Genomic DNA, 27,643 nt, shown 5'->3' with positions numbered 1-27,643 from the left:
TTTTTTTTTTGCCCAAAAATGTTGAAATCATGACTTGTTTTTAGATCATAAAAGCTAAAATTATACAGGCGGAAAAACACATACGGAAGGTGCTTCACTCCACCTAGCCTGTGGCTTGCAGCGGAGGTCAAGGGGTTCCCATCAGCAGGTAGAAGGTCAGGGCAACAATGAGAAGCAGACAAAAAGGAGAGGAGAAGGTCTGGTAGGCAGCCGACGGCATGAAAATGTCTTCGTACTTGTAAATACTGACAACGCGCTCTGAGGCCGGCGGAGAGTCTATGTCATGACGAGTGATGGAGCCTTTAACACAGAAGTAGGGGAGGACCCATCAAAAGCAGCACGGCGTGGAAGGGTAGAAACACTAAATGCATATGCGGTGTTTAAAAGGTCTGCATTCCAGTACAGAGCCATCATCAGAACCCTCTGCAGTTACACATATGACGGAGAGCACAGAAATCTCTACACCCAAAGAGAGTTCTTATTGATCTGCAGCCACCCCAAGATCAGACAACTTACTGTTCCCTCTGTTCCGTGGCGGCCAGTTTTAATATTTCTAGCATGAACTGAATGGATTTCTACTTGTCTCTAATATATTCAAACGTCTCAATTTCAAAAGAAAAAAGATGTATTTTTTGAAACATTTATTTTTTTTAAACATTTTAAAAATATTTTTAAAAGATTTTTTTTTTTCGGAGCTGGGGACCGAACCCAGGGCCTTGCGCTCGCTAGGCAAGTGCTCTACCGCTGAGCTAAATCCCCAACCTTCTCATTTTTTTTGATTTATTTTGTTTTAACTCTCTCTCCTCTCTCTCTCTCTCTCTCTCTCTCTCTCTCTCTCTCTCTCTCTCTGTGTGTGTGTGTGTGTGTGTGTGTGTGTGTGTGTGTGTGTGTGTGTGTGTGTGCAGAGACCTGATATGGGCACTCAGAACTGAACCTGTGTTCTCTGCCATAGCAGTATGTGCTCCTAACCTGAATAATCTCTCCAGCCTTGGAGGGGGCGGGCTATATTTTTAATGCAAACATTATTGATTCAGCATCTTCAAATCTTTAGGGCAGTGGTAAACCCAAGGCTTCAAACATGCTAAGCAAATGCTCTATCACTGAGTTACTTCCACAGCCCCAAGTCTTGCAGACACAGATCAGCAACTCTGGACAGCACCCGTCTCCCACATAAGTGGAAGCCATCTTTCATTGCCTGTGGGCTATCATGAGTGAGCCAGCCTTTGGCTAGGGAGGTGGCATCATAGGGAGGACTAGTTATTCTGCGAGCATGAGGACAGGAGGCCCTAAGTTTGAATCCCCACCACGCATGTAAGAAGCCAAGCGTGGCTATATGTATGCATAACCTGAGTATTGGGGAGCAAAGATATGTATCCAGAACCTGAGCATTGGGGGATCAAAGACAGGTAAGAGTCTAAGAGTTCATGGGCCAGCAGGCCAGTGTAGCCAAAAAGGCTGGCTTCCAGTTCCGTAAGGGACTCTATCTCAAGAAGTAAGGCGAGCAGGGCACTTTAATCCTAGGATTTGGGAGGCAGGTGAGCCATAGTGAGTGGGGAGTTCCATGTATAGAGACCCTGTCTCAAAGATAGATAGATAGATAGATAGATAGATAGATAGATAGATAGATAGATAGATAGATAGATAGATAAAAGAAAGAAATAGGGGAATAGGCAGAACATAATAAAGGAAGACATTTGATATCTTACTCTGACCTCATCTATACACTCACATGACTGAATCACAGGGATGAGGGAGAGAGTAAAGAAGGGAAAAGAGGGGGGAGGGGAGGAACTTCCCTAACCAAACGAGATTGGCATGCCAGATGGCAGTGATTTTTCAAGAAGAGCCGGGAAGAACGGTTTGGAAAGAATGAGTAATATAACAAGTCCTTGGACGGGGCTTTTCTCCACCTGGTCACCAGTTGAAGAAGGAGATTCTGTGTGTACAGTGCTTAAGGACTGACTGCATGGGTCAGAGGCACGGAGAACGCCTCCCATCTGAGGGTTTAATCCTCAGCACCAAAGAAGTAAACTGATGAAGAGAAATCGTAAGAAGCTAAGTTTTTCAAGCTATCTGCTATGCTGCACATCTGTGGTTGCAGATTCCAGCAAGATTAAGGCAAGAGAACTGCTTGAACCAAGAGTTCTTTTTCTTTTTTTTTTCTTTTCTTTTTTTTTTTTTTTGAGACAAGGTTTTTCTGTGTAGCTCTGGCTAGCCTGGATTTCAGATCTGCCTCCCTCTGCCTTCCTGATCCTGGGATTAAAGGCATGTGCCACCATGCCCAGCAAGATTTTTGTTTTCTTTCTTTCTTATTTATGTATTTATATGAGTACACTGTAGTTGTGTTCAGATGCACCAGGAGAGAGCAACAGATCACATTACAGATGGTTGTGAGTCACCATGTGGTTGCTGGGATTTGAACTCAGGACCTCTGGAAGAGCAGTCAGTGCTCTTAAACCGCTGAGCCATCTCTCCAGCCCAATTTTTGTTTTCTTTATGTAGCAGATGTGCAGCTTGATCTTCATGTAGGACCCCTAACAACTGGAGCAGAGGCTGTCTCTTACTCTGTTGACTGCCTTTGAACCCCTTTTGGACTGGTCTGCTTTGCCCAGTTAGGCTCAATAGGGGAAGATGAGCCTAGTCCTACTGCACCTTGATTTGCCAAGGTGGGTTGATATCCACTGAAGGCCTCCCCTTCTCTGAGAAGAAAAGGAGAGGGGATTGAGGGAAGGGAGGAGGGGGGAAAGACCTGGGAGAAGAAGAGAGAGGTGAAACTCCAATCAGGATATAAAATAAATAAATTAATTAAAGTTTAAAAAAGAAATGCTAAAAAATTCTTGTTGAGGCAAAGTTGATTAGTCATGTCTGACTTCCTGAAAAAAACATATTAAGCCTGGGTTAGGGAAACTGAGGCATGAGAGTTCAATGGAAAGGTTACCCTGGGATTAGAGTTCAATTAAGGTTTTTGGAATGTTTGGACCAGGTCTAGTCCATAAACATGCTAGGCAAACACCTACCACTGAGCTATATAACTCCAGCTTGCCAACTTTCTTTTAGTTTTGCTTTTATTTTGAGATAGGGTCTCAATAAACTTGTCAGGCTGGTCTTGAACTCACCTGTAGCCCAAACAAGCTTTGAACTTTGTGATCCTTCTGCCTCAGCCTCCAGAGCAGCTGAATGTATAGGTCTGTACCACCATTTACAGTCCTTTCTCTGGGAGCTCTGCCAGACACGTGGTACCGAGCATCCACTCCAGCTTCCTCCTACACAAATTCTCCCAACTGGCAGGGAGGTCCCTCCCCACAGGGTCCACTTACCTTATGCCTAAGGACCTTCCCCACTGGCCCTTGACTGGCCTCTTAGGCTATGCCATGAACCTCCAGTTCATGGCTTTCTCTAGGGAAAGAGAATTTCTATTCCTTCAAGATTTAGCCCAAAGTTTATGCCTCTGTGAGACAGGAAAAGAACTGACAGATGTTAAAACTCTCAGGAAACAAGGAGGCAGCGGCCAGCATGTGGGTGGGAATAGGTCTGTTTTGTCTGGAAACAGTGAGAAAAGAACCCGGAGAGAGCTTATCAAGCAAACCCAGACGAACATGGATCCCTCCAAATCTCGGATGCCAGACTCTAAGAGGACGACCTTCTGAACATATAACAGTCCCCATTATCCAAGGTTTCTTTCTGCTTTCAATGACTGCTTTTCAACTGCAGTTCAAAAATGTAGTTTGAGACAGCAAGATATTTTTTAATTTATCTATTTTCATTTTATGTGCCTTGATGTTTTGCCTGCATGCATGTCTGTGAAGGTGTCAGATCTTAGAGTTACAGACAGTCACAAGCTGTCCTGTGGGTGCTGGGATTTGAACCTGGCCTCTGGAAGAGCAATCAGTGCCCTTAAGCACCAAGCCATCTCTCTGGCCTACTAAGATATTTTTAAAAAGAGAAAAAGATGGCATTTTATATGACTAACTACAGTGTACTCTTATTTATGATTGCTTTATTAGTAGTATCACCATAAAACTCACACTGAATTCTAATTTATGCGTTACCTATAGGGGCGAATGTAAACACTGGAAGTCTCAGTAAAATCTCCCACAGATGGAATGGGACTACTGTACAGCATTTTTCAATTTGCTAAAGCAATCCCCTATGCTTATCTTCACCCACTAGCTAATAACTGTGTGAGGCAGGTATTATCATTACCCCCACTTTAGGTATAAGGAAATGAAGTTCAGATTTAGATTAACAGGCTACACAGCTACCATGGGGCAGACGGGTACTAAAAACTCAGAATTTCAGATAGCAATCTTACTGTTTGAAATGAATTCATCTCTCCAAGCTAAAATATCATTTATTTCCCAGGACACTAACAGGGCTTGAAGGTACCCAGTGGGGTGACTCTGGGAAAGCAGCAGATTAATGGAAAGGTACTACCAATGTAGAGGCATCCAGTGCTTTTACCCAGTGGCGATGGGTGGGAAGGGGAGAAGGCCAAGGGGAGATTATGTACTTTCTAAATCAATGGAAAGAAATGGGGGTGGGATGGGGAGATCAGATAAAGCTGCTGAACTCACAGATGACAGATGTCATCTGGGTGTGGTGCCATACACTAGGGATTGCTCTAGCCTGAGCAACAGAGTAGGCGGTTTGCTCAAAGAAAGGGCAAAAGCAAAGAAGTACAGACTGACAGGAACCGGATGTAGATCTCTCCTGAGAGACACAGCCAGAATACAGCAAATACATAGGTGAATGCCAGCAGCAAACCACTGAACTGAGAATAGGACCCCCATTGAAGGAATCTTAGAAAGGACTGAAAGAGCTTGAAGGGTCTTGAGACCCCATATGAACAACAATGCCAACCAACCAGAGCTTCCAGGGACTAAGCCACTACCCAAAGACTATACATGGACTGACCCTGGGCTCCAACCTCATAGGTAGCAATGAATAGCCTAGTAAGATCACCAGTGGAAGGGGAAGCCCTTGGTCCTGCCAAGAATGAACCCCCAGTGAATGGAATTGTTGGGGGAAGGATGGGGAGGGGAACACCCATCTAGAAGGGGAGGGGAAAGGGTTAGGGGGATGTTGGCCCGGAAACCAGGAAAGGGAATAACAATTGAAATGTAAATAAGAAATACCCAAGTTAATAAAGATGAAGAAGAAGGAGAAGGAGAAGGAGAAGGAGAAGGAGAAGGAGAAGGAGAAGGAGGAGAAGAAGAAGAAGAAGAAGAAGAAGAAGAAGAAGAAGAAGAAGAAGAAGAAGAAGAAGAAGAAGAAAAGACCCTTTATCCAAAAAAAAGAAAAGAAAAGACAAGGAAGCATTCACTCTTGGTCAGGCCACTAGGTGGAAGGCCACTGGGTTGCCCAGGTAGCAGGCTCATACGATGACTTGATTTAGGCAACTTCTGAAAGGTTTCTTATGATGCCCTCGGGCCTTTGATGGGAAATGACCAGAGAGCTTTGGCAGAGGAAGTGACATCATCCACAGCCCAGCATCATCATCATCGGGGAACTTGATAGGAATACAGAGCCTCAGCCCTGACCTCTAACCTGCAGAAGCCTTGACTTACCAATATAGCTGGGGGAATTGTCATCCACCTTAATATCTGAGGATTGATGGGCTAAAATATATCGTGTTTTGATTGATTTGGGACCATAGGAGTTAATGCGTGCTGTCAAGCTCTAGAGAAATCTCTAGAAACTCTTTTCTTTTTAGTATTTTCTTATTAAAAGGATGGTGGTTCACTCTTGTTCACTGACTTTCCAGTCCGAAAGACCCAGAATTGTGGGTCAATGGTAGAATCTATTTCTACCATTGACTGGTTGTCTACCACAGGTGAGTTTCTTACACTCTCTAATACGAGGGCAATGATATCCAGACTTCTGCAGGCCGGGGTGAGGAGCGAATAGAAATATTTGCACTCTGGGGTTGGGGACTTGGCTCAGTGGTAGGCGCTTGCCTAGGAAGCGCAAGGCCCTGGGTTGGTCCCGGCTCAAAAAAAAAAAAAAAAAAAAAAAAAAAAAAAAAAAAAAGAAAAAAAATATTTGCACTCCACAGCAGATGTATGACTGCTTCATGAAGTGCTTGCCCATCCCATGCTGTGTCACATGCTGTGACACACATGACTATGTGACACATGGGGCTATGCCTGTGCGCACTCTGTCAGGTGACCCTTTGCATTGTAAGTTCCTCAGAACCTTCCAAAGGGAGGATCCGCATTCTCTTCTCCTTACAGAAACTCGGTGTGGTTGTGACTCTCCCGCATACACAGTGGGACTCCACGTAACCGTGAACGCAAGCACGGTGGGGAGGTGGGGACTGGTGTTTAAAACAGAGGCTGAAATGTAGGCTTACCCTGAATGGCCGGACCCCAGGCAAACAGGTAGTACCAACTCAAGTGCAGATCCACAATTGTTTCATCCCTGGGAACATTCACAGGGCGCTTAAACCTGCAGGTGACACGGTTGTTCTCGAAAACGCCTTCTTCATCTCGGGCAGGATTTCTCTGAACCTCCTTTGCCCACTGTCCCACGTTATAGAAGTGCTGTATTCGGACTCTGCCATTGTCATCATGGACGCAGGCCATGACATCATCACCACCCTAGCAGAGAAAAAAGTGGAGGAGAGGAAAGGCAAAGGTTTGTCTTCTGCAAACGTCTCACTCTGAGCTCCACAAGCGCAGAACAGCATGCGTGCCTCCCACATAAACAACTAAACAGACGCATTTTAAAAATCCTTTTCAGGGGCTGGAGAGACGGCTCAGTGGTTAAGAGCACTGACTGCTCTTCCAGAGGTCCTGAGTTCAATTCCCAGCAACCACATGGTGGCTCACAACCATCTGTAATGGGATCCGATGTCCTCTTCTGGTGTGTCTGAAGACAGCTACAGTATATTCATAGAAAATAAATAAATAAATCTTTTAAAAAATTCTTTTTAAAAAGTCTTAAACAACTGAGCAAAGTCAGCATCATGGGGCATATCCCATGAATTCCCGCATGAAACCACATGAAGCAACCTGACTAGCATAGCTAGGCAAATCCCCCTTGAAGCTCATTCTAACAAAACAAAATAAAACTTCAGCTAAGGCGGGGCAGTGGTGTTGCATGCCTTTAATTCCAGGACTCGGGAGACAGAGGCAGGTGGATCTCTGTGTTTGAGGCCAGCCTGGTCTCCAGAATGAATTCCACAGCGGCCAAGGTTACACAGAGAACGACTCTCTCATAAAAAACAAAGCAAGCCAAACAAACACTTCAGTCATGAAAAGCTTCCCAAAGCAATTAATTAATCCATCCATTCGTTTAAAAGGCCCAGAAGCTCTTACAAAGTGAAGAAGACTAAAGTCACGTGACCACTAAATGATGCAATGGCGTTTCTAGGCAGAATTGTGTTGACCATTGACATTTGGAAATAATATAGTTGACCGTACTATCCTATGGATCTCAAACTCTCTGAATTTGAAAGGGAAACCCTAGAATGAAGGACAAGGTCCTTGATTTTAGGAGACCCCTCTTAAATATTTAACGTTTAAAGGATCATGACATCGGTGATGTAGCATTGAAGTTTCCAGAAAATGTTAGCCATACATAGTAGCAGCAGAGGCAACGTCAGTAGAGAACAGCACATGGACAGCAAAATGTTCTTTGTGTTTCTAAGTTCTGGACTAGGGAACTGCAGTGACTTCACGGTAGAGATTGTGGTTGACGCCACTGAAACAAACACGGGGAAACAGCCAGAAATGATACATTCTAGGTGCACACTATCATATCAGAACAGCTACAGATGATGCCTCTGGTACAAGACACAGATAGAGAGACGAGGGAGGAAGGCTTGAGGGACTACCTACGTGGTCTGTCTGCGGTTTGACTTTTCTTTTGGAACAATTTTAAAAAGCGTTAGCGATGAGCCGATTGCACCACTGTGTGGAGGATACGGATGCTGGGGGAGGCAGTTCCTGCAGCCTGTGAGGCATATCACGTAGATAGGACCCCAAAGATGCTCTTAAAAAAGAAATTAATTTGAAAACCGTGCCATAAAAATTCAAGGTTATTAAAAAGGGAATGCACATCGCTCTTGCTCTGCAAAGTCAGGCTTTTGTTTTGTAATTTAACGCATGCTTCAGCGGAGAGAGGAGAGAGGAAAGGAGGGGCCTCTACCGTCACAGATATTACAGTGCCACTGTGAAGGCTCCCCAGACGGCCTGTTATCTGAGCCCTCAAATCAGCCCTCCCTACCTTCCTTATTTTCAGACGGGATCTCACTGTGTATCCTCTGCTAGTCCTGAATTCCTCTTCTTCTTTTCCTTTTCTCTCCTTTATTGGGGTATCCCTTTATCGGGGTGATTCACAGGATGGGGGCTGGGCTCTGCCTACAACACCCCTCACCATAGCACCCACCCCAGGCCCTGGCCACCAGAATGGCAGACTGATCTTAAGAGCAGCTTCATCTTTGGCCCCCGGTTGCCCCACACCACACACACACACACACACACACACACACACACACACACACACACACACACATCCACCACCACCATCACCTCCAACACAACAACAACAATAACAAAGCAGAGTAAGAGAAGCCCAGGGCCTCCTGGGCAGCCACTCCATATCCTGAGGTGCTAACAGAGGACTTCAGGCTTGGCTTCCCAGGGAGTCCATGGAAAAATAGTCCTTCCTATGCAGTGAGGGCAGCTCATATGTCAGGGGTGCTGGTTCCACTGGCTTAGTTTCAGAGGCTTAATCTAGTACCATCATAAAACAAGTGTGTGTGTGTGTGTGTGTGTGTGTGTGTGTGTGTGTGTGTGTGTGTGTATTATGTCTTGTGCATGCAGATAACCATGAAGGCCAGGAGGGCCATCAGATCTCCCAGTGCTCAAGTTAAAGGAGGTTATCAACCTCCTTGGGTCCTGGGAACCAAATTCAGGTCCTCTGGAAGGGTAGCAAGCACTCTGAACCACTGAGCAATCTCCTCTTCCCCAAGTGATGCTTTTAAAACACTGCAGAACTAAGCCCTCCTTACTATGGCCACTGTGGTGCCTTTGGTCTGCATCTCCCAAAGGCCTTTGTGGTTAAAAAAAAAAATGGCTGCTCCCTGGCAGAACCTAATAGAAGTAAGTTAGATACTGGTGATTGCCCCTGGAAGTGGATATTGGGTTTCTGGTTCCTCCTCTCTCCCCGCTTTCTCTCACTAAGCTCCATCCTCTGCCCTTGAAGCCTTTTTAAAAACGAGGTAGTAGTGACAGGAAGCTGATCAACACAGTGGGCAAATCTAAGTTTTACCCAAGTTCTGGCAAATTAATGAAACATTAAGAGGGTAGCCAGTGTAGCCAGCTCATCTGATCGCAACCTGGGGCTTGACATTGGCATCTACAGTAGAACACTCTTGAACTAAACGCTTACTTTGTGGCATCTGACACTCTCTCCCTATAGACTCGATCAGAATGGCTTGAGGTAGAGGACAGCCCAGCTGACATCCATTGGAGATTTGCCTGATCCGTGAGGGCATGCGCACATGCATGTGTGTGTGTGTGTGTGTGTGTGGTGTGTGTGTGTGTGTGTGTGTGTGTACGCGTGCGTGCACAATGAAATAGAGAAGAGAAAAATAGCAGATATCTGGCCACATATGCTATGAAGAGCTGCCTGAAAGCTGTCCCCTCCTCCCAGACTGACTAACACACACACACACACACACACACACACACACACACACACACACAGGAAATCAAACCCAACCCATGGACTACAGCCAAGCCCAGACGAGCCCACCGACTAATGCTCACACATGGGAGCAAGAGACACAACAGTTGGCACAAGATGTGTAGTTTACAGCACAATGTGGACAGAGCTGATCACCACATGTAGCACCAGATGGATGCCCTATATTCTAATAACCAATCTTTCTACTAAAGCTTGCTAGAATTAAAAAGAAAAGAGGTTTACTTATTTGTGGGTGTTGGTGCATGAGTTTATATGCACTGTGCACATCATGAGCCCACAGAGGGCAGAGGGCAGCAGAATCCTTAGAACTAGAGTTACAGGCAGTTGGGGGCCATTTGATGTGGGTGCTGGAGACCAATCCCTGGTCCTCTTCCAGAGCAGTGTGTGGGCTTACCAGCCGAGCCGTCTCTCCAGCCTCTGATGTTGTTCGTTTGGTTGTTATTATTGTTGTTTTTCTCAGGGCTCCACCCATCTCTGCCTCCCGAGTGCTGGCTGGGATTAAAGACATGTGACACCACCGGGCCCAAGCCTCTGAATGTTTTAAACTTGCAATTAGAGAGCTGTGACTAATACAATGCTTCTGCTTCTTTGATTAACATGTTTGCTTCTGAAATCTAAAGAAGAACAAGGAATCGAGGAGGGAAAGCAGCTTCCTTCAAGATGTACACCTTACCATCTTTTTGTCTGAAGAGAATCCAACCGCAACCCAACCATCTGTGTCTGCACTGAGCTCAAACTCCACATCGGCGCCTATCATCCGGTAGCTGAGGAAGTAGTCGCAGGTTTCTGCATTACAGCCTGGCTTTCCATACCTAAAGGATTTGCCAAAGGAGACGTCATTAGTCCTACGTGATTCAAACACAAAAGGAGAACATCCGGAGTGCAACCCAAGGGCACTGAACAATGCTACTGACTACATTCATTTGTTCTTCCTGGGATCTTGGAAACACAGGCTCCTCGGCAGGGACCACTGACAGAACCTGCTCCACTTTATAAGCAAACTGAAGTCCAGAGACGGAAGGGAGGTCAACTAGGTTGTACAGTGAAGCCAGTGCCTGCAACAGGCTTTGGACTGGATCTTTTCAAGTTAAAAACTTGTCAAGTTTTTCTTAATTAAAATGTACATTGACTATTTTTCCCTATAACCTTTCACAGTTAAGATACCTCAGGCTTAGAAATAAAGGCAGAAGACCTGAAATCCCCAGCATTTGTGTGATGCTAAGTGGTGTGATTTTCCTGAAAGGATTTCTCTGCAGCGATGGTGCACGAGGCGCCTCTGACTGTACCGTGGGGGGCTTTTGAGTTGAGCATATCTTTATTACCAACAAGGAATGATGGCCCAACTCCTGCAACTTAATCTTTTGGTCTGCTGCAAAAGCCGCACTTGTACAATTCATATGTGACATCAGCTAGTATCTGATGCGCACAAGTACATGATATACTTATAAAATTGACTTGCCGTTAACATAGTCATAGTCAGACGCTAAACATAGCAGTGTGAGGTCGTTCTCTAGATGGTGAGATTATATACACATGCATCTTTTTGAAGGGTACCACTAAGGAGAAAACAGAAATTTCCAATTTCTTACAGAGGAGCAAGTGAGACAGCACCATAGATAAGAACACCCATCACAAAGCATGGCGACCCCAGTGTGCTCCCTGAGGCTTACATGCTAGAAAAAGAGCAGACTCCAGCAAGCTGTCTTCTGACCTCCACATGAGTCCCACAAGATAAGTGTACACACTTACATGTGCATATGTGCATATGTGCATATGCACATACATTTAGGCATGAATAATCAATCAATCAATCAATCAATGTTTGTAGCAAAATTCCTTATAAATGACTTCTGGATCCCTTACCAGTGGGGACCAGTAATTGAAAACACCTAGTTAAGGGACACTGTGTTCCATCATTGTCAGAATGGTACACACTGTTGTAGTTGGATGCATCTCACTGGTAAATCACATGTTTGTAATGCACATGACCCTAAGCATAAAAGAGAGAACAGGAAAGAAAAGGGAGGGAGAGGGGAGGGGAAGGGAGAGGAGTGGGGAAAGGATGGGTGGGGAAGGGGAGGGGAAGGGAGGGAAAGGAAAGGAAGGAAAGGGGAGGCAAAGGGGAAAAAGGGAACTGTATCAATGGGTGACAGGATAAAAGCATAGAGGGCAGATGTCTGCAAGAACAAGACCCAGGGTGCTAAAGTGTGAATGAGGAAAGAGAGAAGATCATGCTCATGTGTTAGCAGGGATTCCCCAAGTTAACAGGAAAAAGGCACATGGACCAGGCCACCAGGAGCTGGGGTGAAACCTAACAAGTGAGGGAGGTAAGAAGAGCAGAGAACAGTGTGAAGGCCAGGCCACACTAAGCCAGCAGGCCATTAAAATTCCTTCTCAGTCATCACCACCAGATCACATATCATCTTGCTGGATGATAACAGTATTGGAACGTTTCCACAAGTCTTCAAAAAAGCCTTGTAAGTCAATAAAGCTCAAGACCCCTGGAGTCAATGCTTGGTTCCTTAAACCTTGAGCCCTGAGCAACCAACAAGATTAGCCCTTTAGTGCCATCTTCATCAAAACGCCTCTATTTGAGGCGTTTCTACACTACTGCTTCTTACTGAGCCAATTCACATGCATTCATTTTCCCCATGACCGTCTCCATCTCTCCCTCCCCTCTACCTATCTTCTTTTCTTTGACACAGGGTCTTTTCACTAAGTAGCCCAGGTTAGCCTCAAACCTTTCAGCCTCTTGCCTCAGCCACCTGAGTGCTGGGATAGCCCTGGGATCCACCCTCAGCACTGCAGGAACCAGGCATATGCCTGTCATCCCAGAACACGGGAGGGGAAAGCAGGATTTGAAATTTAAGGTTAACCTTGTTTGCACAACAAATTTAAGGCAGGTCTGGGCCATAGGAGAACCTGCCTGTCAAAACCTCAATTGAGAAAATGCCTCCATCAGTTTATCTATAGGTAAGTCATTATGGCATTTTCTTCATTAACCGCTGATGGGAGAGGATCCAGCTCACTATGGGTGATATCAGCCCTGGTCAGGTATTCTAGGTAGTATAAGAAAGCATGTTGAATAAGCAAGAACTCCTCCCTGGCCTCTGCTTCAGTTCCTGCCTCCACATTCCTGCCTTGCTTGACTTCATGCTGTGGCTTCTCTCAGAGGTGGACAGTGAGATAATCCTTCTTGGTTATGTCCTTATCACAGCCACAGAAAGTGACTAAACACTGTCTTCAAAAAAGAGCATGCCCAAACTGAACTCTGACCAAGCATGACAGTGCATGCATACAATGCCAGTTTCACAGAGAATCAGTGAGATTACCCAGAATTCAAGGACAGCAAGGCCTGTCGAAACATAGCAAACCCCTGAGCACTGGATATTCTTATTTGAGCTTTCTAGAACCTTGATGAAGTTAGAAAGCGGGGACAGACACATGAGCCCACAGACGATGCACGTAAGTTTGAATCCTACCTGGAGACATTCAGTGCATTTCTGAGCCTCAGTGGTCAGACTCCCACCTCTACCTACCTGAAGCATCCCTTAGTCCTTCCGCAGTCTTCCACCTTGATTTTGGCAAATGGGTCCACAGGAGGAGCAGTGGGGAAAGGGTAGCCTGGGCAGTAAAGACAGATGGTGTCAGAGAAACCCAGTCACGATCCTTACGAAGAACGCAGTGCCTATTTTTACCATCGCTGCTAGCGATGTTTAGGGATTTGACAGAGGTCTTTGATGAAGTCAGACTATCCCCTTCATGAGGGCATCCATGCCTTTGGACTGCATCTCAGGTGGGTGATGGAAATGAGTGTGTTCCTATTTCATTTTCTGGCAAGCAACCAGGGACCTTGAATAGAAACCCCATTCTACAGAACCCCTGGCTTACCACTGTCCCCCCTAGGAGTTAGAAAGTCTCAACTTTACAACAGTGCACACACTCAGGAAGAAAGACAGATGGCAAAGGCCCAGCTTTTAACCTGGTAGTCGGGCGATTCCACACGTATATGAATTGGATATTACAATTTCATCTCTCAGGACCACCGCTTACCCATATGCTAAGCCCTTCCGACACACAGTGGCTAGCATTGTCCCTCTGAGATGGCTCATACCCCAATGCATTTAAGTGGTGCTGGAGAGTAAGGCCACAGAGGCCTCCAGGTTCCAAGGGAAGTCATTTCCCCCTGGGGTGTTCACACCATGTGTGCAGCAGTCACGTGTGCCTCGTGCTGCAGCCTCTGCCCAGCGTGAGGTTTGGCACTGGACACCGAGTGAACGATCGATGGTGAAATGCGGGCTTCCACAGAGAGGCCTAGGCAGTGTGAAACATGCCCTTTGATTTGCAGTACTTCTCTTCAGCGAAGTGTTATTTGGTTGTGAGCTTTAGACTTCTCACAAAGGTCTCCAGGACATGCTTTCCTGGCACAACTCTGTCTGATTCCAATGCCCCAGAGTTTGGGCACTGGGTCAAACAACACCCTGAGTAACTGGCTCCAGTGCTTTCATTCTAGGTTTATCCTATTTTGTACTGAAACCTACTTTAGTTTCACTACCACTGACCACATCCTGTCTTGAATGGGCTTTTATTTTTCTCTTTGTATTTATTGAGCAGCTTTTCAATGTTTCACATCAAACTAAGCATCTTCATTTATGCCCATACTCTATTTGTCACTGAAGAGACGTAAGTTTTTTCCTCCAGAGTATTCACCCAGGAGTGGAATGGCTACTTCCTTATCTGTCATTAAGACACTGGAGGTGACAGTTTCTTCCAAGTTCTGCATCTTCTTCATTTGATCTGCCTCTGTGTCTGTCTCTGTCTCTGTCTCTCTCTGTCTCTGTCTCTCTCTCTCTGCCTCTGTCTCTCTCTGTCTCTGTCTCTCTGTCTCTGTCTCTCTTTCTGCCTCTCTCTCTGTTTCTGTCTCTCTGTCTCTCTCTGTCTCTGTCTCTCTCTGTCTCTGTCTCTGTGTGTCTGTCTGTCTGTCTCTCTCTCCCTCTCTCTGTCTCTGTGTGTGTGTGTGTGTGCATGTGTGTGCGTGTGTGTGTGTGTGTGTGTGTGTATGATGAAACATACAGAACCTCACAAAAGCTTGAAAAAACTCTGTCACTGAACATCCCCCATCAGACTCCCTCTTCCACTTTCAATCACAGAATTCTTCGTAATTCCCAGCATCTGAGGTGAATATCGTCTTATTCTAGATTGCCAGTCCAATAAATACCAGCTGTCATTATCATCCGTGGGCACTAAAGTGTTACAAACTTAACTAAAAACTAACAACCATTGAGTAGCACTGTCTTTTTAAGAAAGATGGGTTTCTGAACGCCAAATAAGAGCAAGTTTTGGAACATAGCTTAGGCACATGTTCTGAACTAGTGTATTGGGTTGGCAAATGCCTTCGCTAACGTTGGTTTTCTGGTATATTGTGTGTGTTCTAAAACAAAACCAAAGAAGAATGTGTATTCTGTGAGCCGTGCTTGCACATCATTTAAAAACATTTCCACCCAATGCTATGGATTGAACAGACAGGTTTAGAATATACTTTATCACTGTCTTAGAACACTAGACCCTAGTCTTTTGTTTGTTTGTTTGTTTATTGCTCTGTAAGCTTGGCTCCTGGTTTCTAGAAAAGACACTCTAGAGCAACACCTGCTTCACCTGGAGGTTGCAACCCCTTTGGAGGTTGAACAACCCTTTCTCAGGAGTCACCAAAGACCATCGGAACATGCAGATATTTATATCACAATTTATACAGTGGCAAAATTACAGTTATGAAGTAGCGGTGAAAATAATTTTACGATTGGGAGTCACCGCAACACAAGGAACCATATTAAAAGGTTGCAGCATTAGGAAGGTTGAGAACCACTGCTCTAGAGTTTTGGAATTGTAGTAGTGGATGTGTCTTTACTCATCATGAGCCCCTTAGAGAACACCTGAGTTTGTGCTAAGAGATAGGATGTGTATAAATACATTTGCTTTAATGTCCTCCAAGGGGGCTGGAGAGATGGTTCAGTGGTTAAGAGTACCGACTACTCTTCCAGAGGACCTGAGTTCAATTCCTAGCAACCATATGGTAGCTCACAGCTATCTGTAATGGGATCTGATGCCCTTTTCTGGTTTGTCAGAAGACAGCTACAGTGTACTCACATACATAAAATAAATAAATCTTTAAATGTCCTCCAAGATTGGGACATGTAAATTGCCTCCTGCTGTGGCTTGAGTTGGAATGTCCCCATAGGTTCTTTAGGGGTTTTTTTGGTCTGTCTGTCTGTCTGTTTGTTTTGAAACACTTGGTCCCTGTTGGTGATACTATTTAGGGAGGCTATGGAACCTTTCAGGAAGTGAGGCCTGGCTGGCAGAAGGAGGTTACCAGGAGCAGGCCTCTGAAGAATCACATTTGGGTCCACTGTGCTATGAGCAGCCTCTGCCACTCACTTCTGATGCCGTGAGCTGAACTGTCTGACCCTGTCTTTTCTATCGCGATAGGTTGAAACCATGAAGTTAATGAATCTTCCCACCCTTAAGCTGTTTCTAGTAGATCACAGAAAAGTAAATGACACATCTCTGCCTGCTTGTTTTCTCCAATTGGGAAAACATAAATGTCTTTACCCATGTTTCATGGGGGTGGAGGGGGTGGTTATCTAGATTTTCATTTTGTAACCCAGGAGAAACATGGCAGACTGCCCCTCTAACGACGCCAAGCCCGAGCAGATTACTATTCTGAACAACACTGGCTTACAGTCCCCTGGGTGCTGTATGATTGACTGCCCCAGTTTCTCCACATCCAAACTCCACATGATCTCATTATTATTTTAATTTGGATTTCCCTAAGCACTGACAGACACAAATGTCCCTTCATATTTGTATTAAGCACTTGGCTTCCCTCATCTGTGGGGTCGATTTCTGTAAATGTTGTTCAAATGTTGTCATGGAAGGTTATGTCTATTTTACACATTCCATGATTGTTGGCTTCAGATGTTGCTATTTTTCCTCCCGCCCTCCCACCAACCTTGTTATTTTGTTTTGCTATGATTTTTTTTTTAGACCCAAATATTTAACTTGGATGAGGTTAAGCTAAGAATTTCTCCGCTTTTGGTTTGTGCTTCTCAGAGTCTAAAGGAATAATTTTCTACCCCCATCAGCATGAGCTGTTTCTCTCATTTTATTTTTAACTTATTAATGTTGTAGTACTATATTGATAACACACCAAGAGCTTTGACCCACTGGGAATTTACTCATTATCTTATGTGAGGTGAGAAATCAATTGTATTTTTCTACTTATATCGATTTGTTTGGGTTTCTTTTTGCTTTGTTTTGTAAGACAAGAGTCTCACTGTGTGTCCCTGGCTGACCTGAAACTCCCCATGCAGATCCAGCTGGCCTGGAACTCACAGAGATCCCATTGCTCCTGCCTGCAGAATGCTGGGCTCAGAGGTATGAGGCACCATGCCCACCTCTCCTTACATTAAATCAATTTTGTCTCAACATAATTTATGAGACAACTCATGCTTTCTCTGGTAATTTATGATACCTTCGTCCCAGTTCCTCGATTTTTTCATGAACCTAGGTCTATTTCTAGATTTTCTGAGTTTGTTTGTTTATTTGTTTGCAAGTTAGGACCATGTTATTTTAATTACTTAGCTTTCAAGTGTGCCTCAGTTACTTAGCAAGGCCAAACTATCACTCCGATTCTCGGGACTTGATTCTTCCATGCAACGTATCGAAATCATGTGTGAAGTTCCCTTACAGAACTGGACTGCAGGATTGTGTGGAACTGTCTTAAGTTTGAGATGAACTGTGAACGGATGGAGGGTTGGCATATTTATAAAGTCAGATTATTCTTTTCAAGATCATGATTCGTCTGTTTATTCCCACCCTTTATATCCCTTAATAGTTCATTTTTTTTCTCTATATAGATAAAATCAGACTCTGTAGATCTCTGTCGCTACCTTGAGGTGTATCTTTTTCCTTCACATTCTTTGGCTCACTGCTGCTGCTGAGGAAGAGCCTGGGTTCCCAAGCTACTTCATCTTCTAAGAGCTTTCCTAAAAAGTCCAACTAAGTAACAAAAACAACAATGACCACATAATGTATCATCCTCTGAGCGTGAGATGTCCACAATAGACAAACATTGAGACAGAAGGCTTCATGGTTGCCAAGAGCTGAGCCAAGGGGAAACACAAAACACCTGCCTGCCCGGTGTTGGCGCTAGGGAAATATGGCTTCTTTTCAGGGTGAGCAGAGTGTTGTAAATGTGACTCTGGCGATGGCTGCACAAAGCCTGCGAGCATACTTCAGAACCACGTCATGTCATGCTGGAAATAGGCGCATGAACACATGCATGCCCCCGTATCCTCCCAGGATCAGAGGACAGCTTCTGGGCATGAGCTTGGGGGCTCAAACTCAGGTTGTCAAGCTTGGTGGCCAGTGCTGTTAGCTGCTGTGTCATCCTTAATAACAATATTTTGACATACAACATTTTTGTTTTGTTTTGCTTTTTGTCCATAATTTCTTTTCTTTTTTTAATTGGATATTTTAAGTATTTACATTTCAAATGTTATCCCCTTTCCCTGTTTCCCCCTCTCCTCCCCCCTTCCCCTGTTTCTATAAGGATGCTCCCCCTCCCACCCACCCACTCCCACCTCACTGCCTTGGCATTCCCCTACTCTGGGGAATTTAGCCTTCACAGAACCAAGGGCTTCTTCTCTATTGATGCCAGACAATGCCATCCTCTGCTACATATCTTGGCTGGAGCCATGGGTTTGTCCATGTGTACTCATTGGTTGGTGGTTTAGTCCCGGGAGCTCTGGTGGGGTCTGGTTAGTTGATATTGTTGTTCTTCCTATGGTGTTGCAAACCCCTTCAGCTTCTTCAGTCTTTTCTCTAATTCCTCCATTGGGGCACCTTGTTCAGCCCAATGGTTAGCTGCAACCATCCTCATCTGTATCAGTAGGGCTCTGGCTATGCCTCTCAGGAGACACCCATATCAGGCTCCTGTCAGCAAGCACTTCTTGGCATCAGCAATAGTGGCTGGGTTTGGTGGGCCATGCAACATTTTGATAGCTAAACAGAAGGCCATCATAATTTCCCTTATGATTTCCTCTTTACCTCTTTGGTCAATATTGTCCCTATGATCCTTTTCTTTTCTTTTTATTTTCTAGGGCTCGGGAATTAAACGGAGAGCTGTGAATATGGCAGGTGGCACTCTGCCACTGAGCAACACTCCCAAACACCCCTCCTCAGGCTTCTGCTGACTCCAAATTTCATCTGGCTATAATCAAAGATGTCTATGCATACTAAATAGAGTCTTAGTAATCCACTGGCTTCCTATGACTACTTCATGACAAATCTTAGAGGTTCATCCTGGGTGTTCAAAAAAAAGTATGGTTCTGTATTTGTTTATATACTCACTTAGATAATATTATTTATATAGGTCAAACAATATAGATCTTTTTTAAATTTAATGTATTTATTTTAGGTATATGAGTACACTGTCGCTATCAGACACACCAGAAGAGGCTGTCAGATCCCATTACAGATGGTTGTGAGCCACCATGTGGTTGCTGGGAATTGAACTCAGGACCTCTGGAAGAGCAGTCAGTGCTGTTAACTTCTGAGCCATCTCTCTAGCCCAATCTTTTATTTTTAAAATCTGTTTTTTTTCTAATGCTAAGGGTAGTATGCTGAACTGGATACATTTTCTTTTGACATTTATTTATCTACATATTGAATGTATTCCCTGCTATCTATTATTAATACACATATACTCTAGAGTTAATGTAATTACAGATTACTGCTTCCTGTACTTGGAAACACCATGCATGTGTTTACTATAGATATATGCATACATAAACACACCACACTATCGTGTGTGTATCGTGTATCGATAGTTATTTTTGCAGTACTGAGTAATGAACCCAGACCTCATTCATGCTGAGTAAGCACTCTACCACTGAGCCACATCCTCAGCCCTGGAAACTTACATACTGGGTTCCTGATTTATTGTTTCTTTTATCACTGTTTGACATTATTTGTCCTTAACAGTCCAACTTCAATTATATTGTGTCAGGTTTTGTTACTATCTCAATTCCCTTAAAACTTATCTTCGCCTACAACATCACTTTTTTTTTTACTTCTTCCAATATGTTTGTATATTCAATATATATTTATATGCATGATCAAACTTCAGCCATAATATCTCTTTCTCATCGTGTCTCTGCCACACTAACAAAGTTATGGTGTCACATCAAATGAATTGGGATTGTTTCCTCTTTTTCTGCCCCCTGAAATATGTTCAGGGCACTGGCAAAATGGTGCCACCACCAGTAAAGGTATCTTTTGCATAGCCTGAGTTTGATCCTCATAGCCTATGTAAATTTAGGTGGAAGGAGAAAATAAAACTATAGATTGTCCCCTCACCTCCACACCTGCACCATGACACTCATATTTGTACAGCCCCATCCCCACATCAAGTACACACATGCACACACACACACACACACACACACACACACAAATGATCAATTTTTAAAATTAACCTTTTTTTTTTAAATGTAAGGGATGTAAGGATGCTCTTTCCAAATGCATGTCTGTAAACCAAATGTATGCATTGCTTATAGAGGCCAGAAGAGGCCATTGGGTCACCTAGGTCTGGAGTTACAGTTGTGAGCCACCATGTAGGTGCTGGGAATTGAACCCAGGTCCTCTGGAAAAACAGTCAGTGCTCTTAATTGCTGAGCCACCTCTCCAGCTCTATAGATTTTTAAAGTTTAAAAATGTATATATATTTAGAGTATGCACTATCTCTCACTTGAATATTTGGTAGAATTGAGCTTTCTTATTTGGAAGAATTGTTTTTAGTTGACTCTATCCTTTTTCTTTCTTCCTTTTTTTCTTTCTTATGTGGTGTGTGGTGTGAATGTGAATACATGTTCACATGTCTACAGGCACACACGTATGTGCACAACTGTGTATGTGAAGGCCAGAAGCTGACATCAGGTGTCTCCTTAGATTGTCCACTTTCTATGGTGACTTTCTCAGGGTCTCTCACTGGACTCAGTCTGGTGAGCCAGCTCACTCTGGGGGTCCATGTCCTCACCTTCTCTGGGCTGGGCAAGCACTTTACCTTCTGAGTCCCTGTACCACCACCACCCACCCCTCAGGTCTAGCCCATTCATCTAAGTTCCTTTTACCCAGGTTTTCTAATTCGTCAGTCAGATCCCCCCACCCCACTTTGGACAAGGTCTTGCTATGAATCCCAGTCTGATTTCAAGTTTGCAATCTTCCTGCCTCGGCCTCCCAAGTACTAGAGAAACCAGCTGGTAGTAACTGGTTTTCTCAGTTTCCACTGTTATTGAACTCTGACCTACCATAAACCTTGCCATGTTAAAGAGTACAAACCAGTGCTTTTTACACCTCCACAAGGTGCACTACTACTACTGTCTAGTCCTACGAAATTTCCATGGTTCCAGAAAGAGGCCTAGTGCCAGCCAGCAGTCACTCCCTTGTCCCATCTGTGTAGCCCCTGGTATCCTTTAATTTATGTTCTGCTCCTATGGATTGCCTATTCTGTTCATTGCCTGTCGACAGAAGCCTGTGGCCTGGTTTCTGGTTTCTTTTATTTAGCATAATGATTCCAAGGTTCATCTACCCTGAAACACACATTGGAACTTCATTCCTCTTTCGAAAAGATTTATTATACACACACACACACACACACACACACACACACACACACACACACACAGCAGCTGTCTTCAGACACACCAGCAGAGGACATCGGATCCCATTACAGATGGTTGTGAGCCACCATGTGGTTGCTGGGATTTGAACTCAGGACCTCTGAAAGAGCAGTCAGTGCTCTTAACCACTGAGCCATCTCTCCAGCCCTCATTCCTCTTTGTAATAGCATACCGTCCCCACTGTACTGGTAGACCATATTTGTTTATCTGTTCATCAGTTGGTAGGCATTTTGGTTGCTCCTACTTTGGGACTATTTTGAATCACGCACCTGTGCAGAAGGTCTTATGTGGATACACTGTCAGTTCTCTTAGAATACAACTGCTACATTATATGGTAACTGTGCATTTTACTTTTTGAGGAGCTGCCCAGTCATTTTCCAAAGAGCTGTAATATTTTACATCCTCATTAACAATGCACAACAGGTCCAACTTCTCCACTTGCTATTTAAAAAAAAATTAAAATCCTCTTCTCATAGTATTTTCAAGTACTTCTTCACCTTCCCTGCATCCTGACTCCCTGTGTATACTGACCTGTTTCCCTCAGTGATGAGCTATAGGGGTTGAACTACTCAGATATGGCTCCCTGGCCTCTCTTAATAAGTAACATTCATTTCCTCATCTACATCCGTTTGTTTACTTGGTTTATTCCTCTCCCCCATTTCCTATCTTGATACTGCTTTTTCTCCAAAACGAAAACCTAAACGAAGACCTGGGGAAAGTGCTTGTCACACAAGCATGGGGATCTGAGTTCCATCCCTAGCAACCATGTTGTTAAGCCGGTGTGGGACACTGGGAAGATGCGGACAGGTAGATCTCTGTAGCTAGCTGGCCAGTCAGCTAGCCTAATTGGTGAGTCCCACGCCCCTGTAAGAGAACCCCGGTCTCAAAAAATCCAGGTGGTGCTGAGAAGATGGCTCAGCAAGTAAAAGCAATCGGTGTACAATCAAGAGGATCTGAGTTCAAATCCCTGGCACCCATGTAAAAAGCCAAGCGCAGGCTTGGAACTCAGCAATGGGCTGGGGGCGGGGTCTAGGAGGATCACTGGAGTTTGCTGGTACCAGACTATTAGCTAGAGACCATTCCTCAACGGAACCAGGCAGAGAGTGAGAAAACATAATGGCTACTCTCTTCTTCTGGCCTCTCCCATATATAAATCACTCCCAGCCCCATCAAAGCAAAATAAAAATATAAGGTGGGTGACTCCTGAGGAACAGCACCCAAGGTTAACCTCTGGTCATGGTATGTGTGTGCATATACATACTTACTTACATATATACATACTTACACATCTGTACATGCATAGATATACAAAACCCAAAGGAAAAATATTACATTAGAGGGTTTTTTATTGTAAAAAATTTTCTCCCTTCTCATATGGATCCAACCTTTCTAGTAATTTTGTTTTGGAAATGAACGACAGACACTTTTTCCTTCTAATTTCTATTTTATCATTTCTGCCTGTCAGCTATTCCTATAAGAAGTTGGTTCACTCTTTTAATTTTATTTACGTATGTATTGTTTATGTCTGCAGTGTTGGAGGCCAACCCACGGCCATGTGCACGCTAAGCAGCCCATTGTCCCTGAGCTCTACCTCTGTCCGCTCTTGGTTGGTTGAGGCTCTGTGGCTTCCATTCTCATCTAATTTGTGGACTGTGTGTCCTTCTTCTGCAGTCCCTTGAGCCCATTTTGCCATACTCTACTGAGTGGTTAATGGCTTTTTGCTTTGCTATTTATTGCTTCTAATTAACTGGTTGGATCGGATTCTTCAGGTATTCATTTAGCCCTCCATTTGGTGAAGGATTGGCTGGTTATACCATTCAGCTTCACCCCTGAGAACTACGGCATCGGCCTCTTTCTGCAACCACCTGAACGGTTGCTTTTACGTACCAGGGTCATATAATGGAGAGACGATGTTGAGGAAGGGAAGTGGCAGACTGTAAAGTGCCTACACGGGCGCTTTCACAGTAGCGCTCTGCCCCTTCAGGACCTGCAGCTTTTAACCGCCTTGTGCATCGCTCTGAAACCCGGCATCTCAAGTGCCTTCATAAAACCCCTCACTCCTACCTGTTCAAGTCCAGTTGCTAGCACTTGTCAACATGGACCTTACACCTAGGCAGGCTGGACACCTTGTGCCACCTACCCTTCAGAGTCAATCCACCGATCTAACAGTTCCCTGCTACTTTCTAGCTGTGTGAGTTTAGCTAAGATATGATTCATTTATTTATTTATTTATTTATTTATTTATTTATTTATTTATTTATTATATATGAGTACACTGTTGCTGTCTTCAGACACACCAGAAGAGGGCATCACATCCCAGATGGTTGTGAGCCACCATGTAGTTGCTGGGATTTGAACTCAGGACCTCTGGAAGAGCAGTTATTGCTTTTAACCACTGAGTCATCTCTCTAGCCCCTTAGCTATGATATGAGAAGAAAAAAAAAGGGTGAGTAATTCCCCTTAACTCTTAAAGGATGGGAGGAAACGGGAGTATCTAACTCACAGGATCACTGTGCAGATGAAAATCAGTGTAGATAAAGTACTGTGAGGAACTGCCTGGCACACAGAGGGGACTTAGGAAAGGACAGTGAAGGCTGGGGAGAGAACCCCATCAGTGAAGTGCTTGACACACAAGCATGAGCACTTGAGCTTTTTCCTAGAAGTCGTATGAAAAACCTGGGCTTGTTGGTGATACATGTTTGTAATTCCGGTGCAAGAGGAGACAGAGACACGCAGATTCCCTGAGCTCTCTAGGATGGATGAACTCCAGGCCAGTGAGAGCAAGAGAAAAAAATAAGGTGGGTAGTGCCTGAGGAACATCATCCAAGATTGTTTTATGGCCTCCACACACATGAATAAGAACACACACAAACACACATGTACATGCGTACTTGCATGTAGAAATAAATAAATAGAACTTTGAACATAGCTCCAATAAATATTCATGGAAGACTATGTTTACAGAGGACCCAGAGGAAAAGTCAGACATGTATAGGTGGCATTAAATAAGTTCCAGACTCATGCAGTGCCTGACTGACATGGGAAGGACACGGGCTGATGAAAAATGTCCCACGCATGCTTGTGTCCTCTCTACCTCCTACCCTGCTCTTTGCCACAACAGAAAAAAAAAAAAAAAACTGGTCTTAAACTCAGTGGTGAGCTTCTTGTTGATTCGAATGTATTGCAAATGAACAGATCATTGTGTTTTAAAGATAAGCAACCTTAAACGGGTGTTTTCCTTATCAGTCCAAGGGAAAGCAGCTACTATACCATCCTCAGACTCATGATCCTCTATCCTGGCCAGCTGACAGCAGGACAGATGAACAGAAGGCTTCACTTACGGTTTGAAACTAAGGCAACGCTCCATTTCTTGTTGCTTTTCTTCATCTAAGAATACCCAGAGTAGAGTAGTTACCCATAATCCAATGTTTTCTACCCTCCTGTTGTTTGCAATGTATATGTTCTGGACTGGAAACCTCCTTCCCAGAGTGACTGTAAAGTGTTCCTTGGTAGCTACTGTCCATCTGATGTGGGTCTTCACAAAACCAGCTTATACGATCAGCAGTTCATTCTTTCCACATATGTAAACAGATACAGAAAGTCTGGCTTGTTCTTCATTAGTTAAGTGAGAATATATGCACTCACAAGCTACCTTTAAGTCATTTGGAACTATAGGCTGTGTGTGTAAGGAAGAAATATGAACTACATGCTTTCAGAAGAACATGCTTAGGAGTATTTATTCTTTCGCAGAGTGATAGATTCTGTTTAGCTTCTTGTTTCCCCCACTGTTTGCCCCTTCTTCCTGGGCTCAGAGGTGCCTGGCCTCCCTTGCAGCTAGGTCATTACTTAATTATGCTTATAACAAGCCAAAGACTATGAGAAGAGATGAGCTGTGCAAGCAGCCAAAAGGATACTTATCCTAACCTTCTCTTTTTTTGTTCCCTTAATTGTGTGTGTGTGTGTGTGTGTGTGTGTGTGTCTGTGTCTGTGTCTGTGTCTCTGTGTGTCTGTGTGATGTGGATGGGCATATGCCATGCATGTGCACGTGCAGATCAGAGGACAACCTCAGATGTCAGGTCCCTCCTCCCACCAGAGATAGGCTCTCTTGTTTGCTGCTGCGTCTCAGCTGGCCCACACGCTCCCATTGTCTGTATTTCCCACCGCTCCACAGGAGCACTGGGATTGCAGACACAGGAGCTACTGCACCTAGCTTTACACAGACTCTGATGCTCTGAACTCAGGTGTCTCCTCAGATTTGAGACCTTTACCCACTGAGCCATTTCTCCAGCACCCTGCCCTCAATCTTGAACAAAGGCATACAAGCCACCAATCTTCTACTACATAGATGAGGACAAGGTCTTAAAGGATAGTAGAGCAACAAGATGGAAGGCACATAGGTCCCTGAGTGACAACTTGGAGTAGAGTTGACTCACCAGGCCTTGAACAACCAGAGTCTAGGTCACTAAGTGTGTGTGTGTGTGTGTGTGTGTGTGTGTGTGTGTGTGTGTGTGTGTGTGTGTGTGTGCAAGGGGCGGTGGTTCGTCAGCCTCTATTTAATGAATATAGTTCCCCAATTCATTCTCTCTACCTTCCTTAATATAATAATTACATTTTGAAGTGGCTATATCTTTTTTTTTTCTTTTTTTCGGAGCTGGGGACCGAACCCAGGGCCTTGAGCTTGCTAGGCAAGCGCTCTACCGCTGAGCTAAATCCCCAACCCTGGCTGTCTTTTTTAGCTACAAGATTACCCTTCCCTGACTCCTTTACAGCTAGCTATGTGTGACCACATGGCTAAGAAACTAAAATCCTTCAATGGAACTTCTATCTGAGTAGCGTCCTTAATAAGTAGGCAGTCAGCATTTTCTCCCCACTTTGTCTTTCTCACCATCTGGAATGTGAAGGTACTGAGTAGGGTTCAAGCATCTACTTGGGGTCGCTAACTTACAAGCTAAGAATTTCGCAGGAGCAGAAGCTCCAGCCCCAGTGTCCCTAAGACTGGAGACTATATGCCAGCTCCAGATGGTGGGTTTCTAGATCTCTTTACAGGAGAGAGAAAATCGTATCTTATCGAAGATTTTAACATTTGTACGCTGCACACAGCTGAACCTCATCCTCATTAAGAGACCCAGGAACAGATAACCTCATTTTAACCCCCAGCTTGATTCTTGGCTCCTCTTTGCCAAGCTTTCCACAAGCTGCGGAAGTAAGAGACCAGTTTCCATTCCTTTTATCAGAATGGTTTTGCCTTTTGTACTCTTTGAAACAGCTCCTCGGGGAAGCTGGCGAAGAAACCCCAGTCTCTGGGCCCAGATGGTCCCAACAATGATGGCTCACACTAGGAGACTACAAGTGTGGTTGGTGGCAGCAGATGTGGTTGGACTGGGGACGGAGCTGTGATCCATCTCTGGCGCCTGGGCAATGAGACCAACAGAAAGATGGAGCGACAGTACCCGCAAATTTAGGTCAATCCTGACCAACCAGGAGGTAACTGGGCAACGGGTCTCTTTAAGTTAGGTTTTCTAATTCCCGCCTGCTGCCCTGGGCTCCGGAATCCCAGTCCAGATGGCGCCTCCTCCGTGGCAAGAGGATGGAGGAGGCCAGACGCTGAGAGCTAGGGGAGCATAAGCTTAGCACCTCCTATCCACAGGCTCGCAGGACTTGAGTCTGAGTCTCTCGGCCCTAGTCTCCCCACGTGTAAAGAGGGGAGCAGGCGCTGACAGCTCCTCCAGACTTTCTCCTACAGGCTGGTCAGAGCGCCGGCTCCCTACTCTAGTCTCAGCTGTGCACATCTGCCTCCACCGACACCTTTGCGGACGCCTCCTGCACCCCTCAATCTCCCACCCCGCAGGTCGCCCCTCACCCTATGGTGGCCTCACCCTCCTCTGACAGGTAGCGCAGGTCATAGAACTCGCCGGCGAAGGTGCCGTAGGAGGAGTCGTGGCGCGGCACTGCCTCGTCGGCGCCCGCGTCCCCTCGCGCGCGTCCCCGGGGTCCCCGGCCCCCCGGGCCCGCGCCGTCGTCCGCCGGACTGGCTTCGCAGGCAGCGATCCCCGCCAGCAGCAGCCTCAAGAGCAGTGGTACCCAGGCCGGGCGCCGCAGGGATTGCCCCGCCATCGCTGCGCACGGATCCCACAGCCAGGCCGCTCCGGCCGCAGCGGGGACCCCGCGGGCGCGGGCCGGGACCGAGCCGC

At 45.0% G+C, this 27,643-nt stretch overlaps 1 protein-coding gene across 1 annotated transcript; it reads right to left on the bottom strand.

Annotated features, from left to right (window-relative positions):
• Frrs1l (ferric chelate reductase 1 like) lies at positions 1 to 27,627 on the bottom strand. The gene is made up of 5 exons (XM_032903793.1): positions 27,329 to 27,627; positions 13,254 to 13,338; positions 10,388 to 10,526; positions 6,353 to 6,599; positions 1 to 300 (listed from the first exon to the last, which is right to left on the bottom strand). The coding sequence occupies exons 1-5, from the start codon at positions 27,564 to 27,566 to the stop codon at positions 128 to 130; spliced, it is 882 nt and encodes a 293-aa protein (XP_032759684.1). The 5' UTR covers positions 27,567 to 27,627; the 3' UTR covers positions 1 to 127.
• Positions 27,628 to 27,643: the final 16 nt, after the last annotated feature.

This window comes from Rattus rattus, chromosome 1 (assembly GCF_011064425.1).
Source record: "Rattus rattus isolate New Zealand chromosome 1, Rrattus_CSIRO_v1, whole genome shotgun sequence".
Classification (NCBI taxonomy): domain Eukaryota; kingdom Metazoa; phylum Chordata; class Mammalia; order Rodentia; family Muridae; genus Rattus; species Rattus rattus.
Note: the sequence above shows the minus strand (reverse complement) of the source record. Positions and strands in the feature narration are given on the sequence as shown.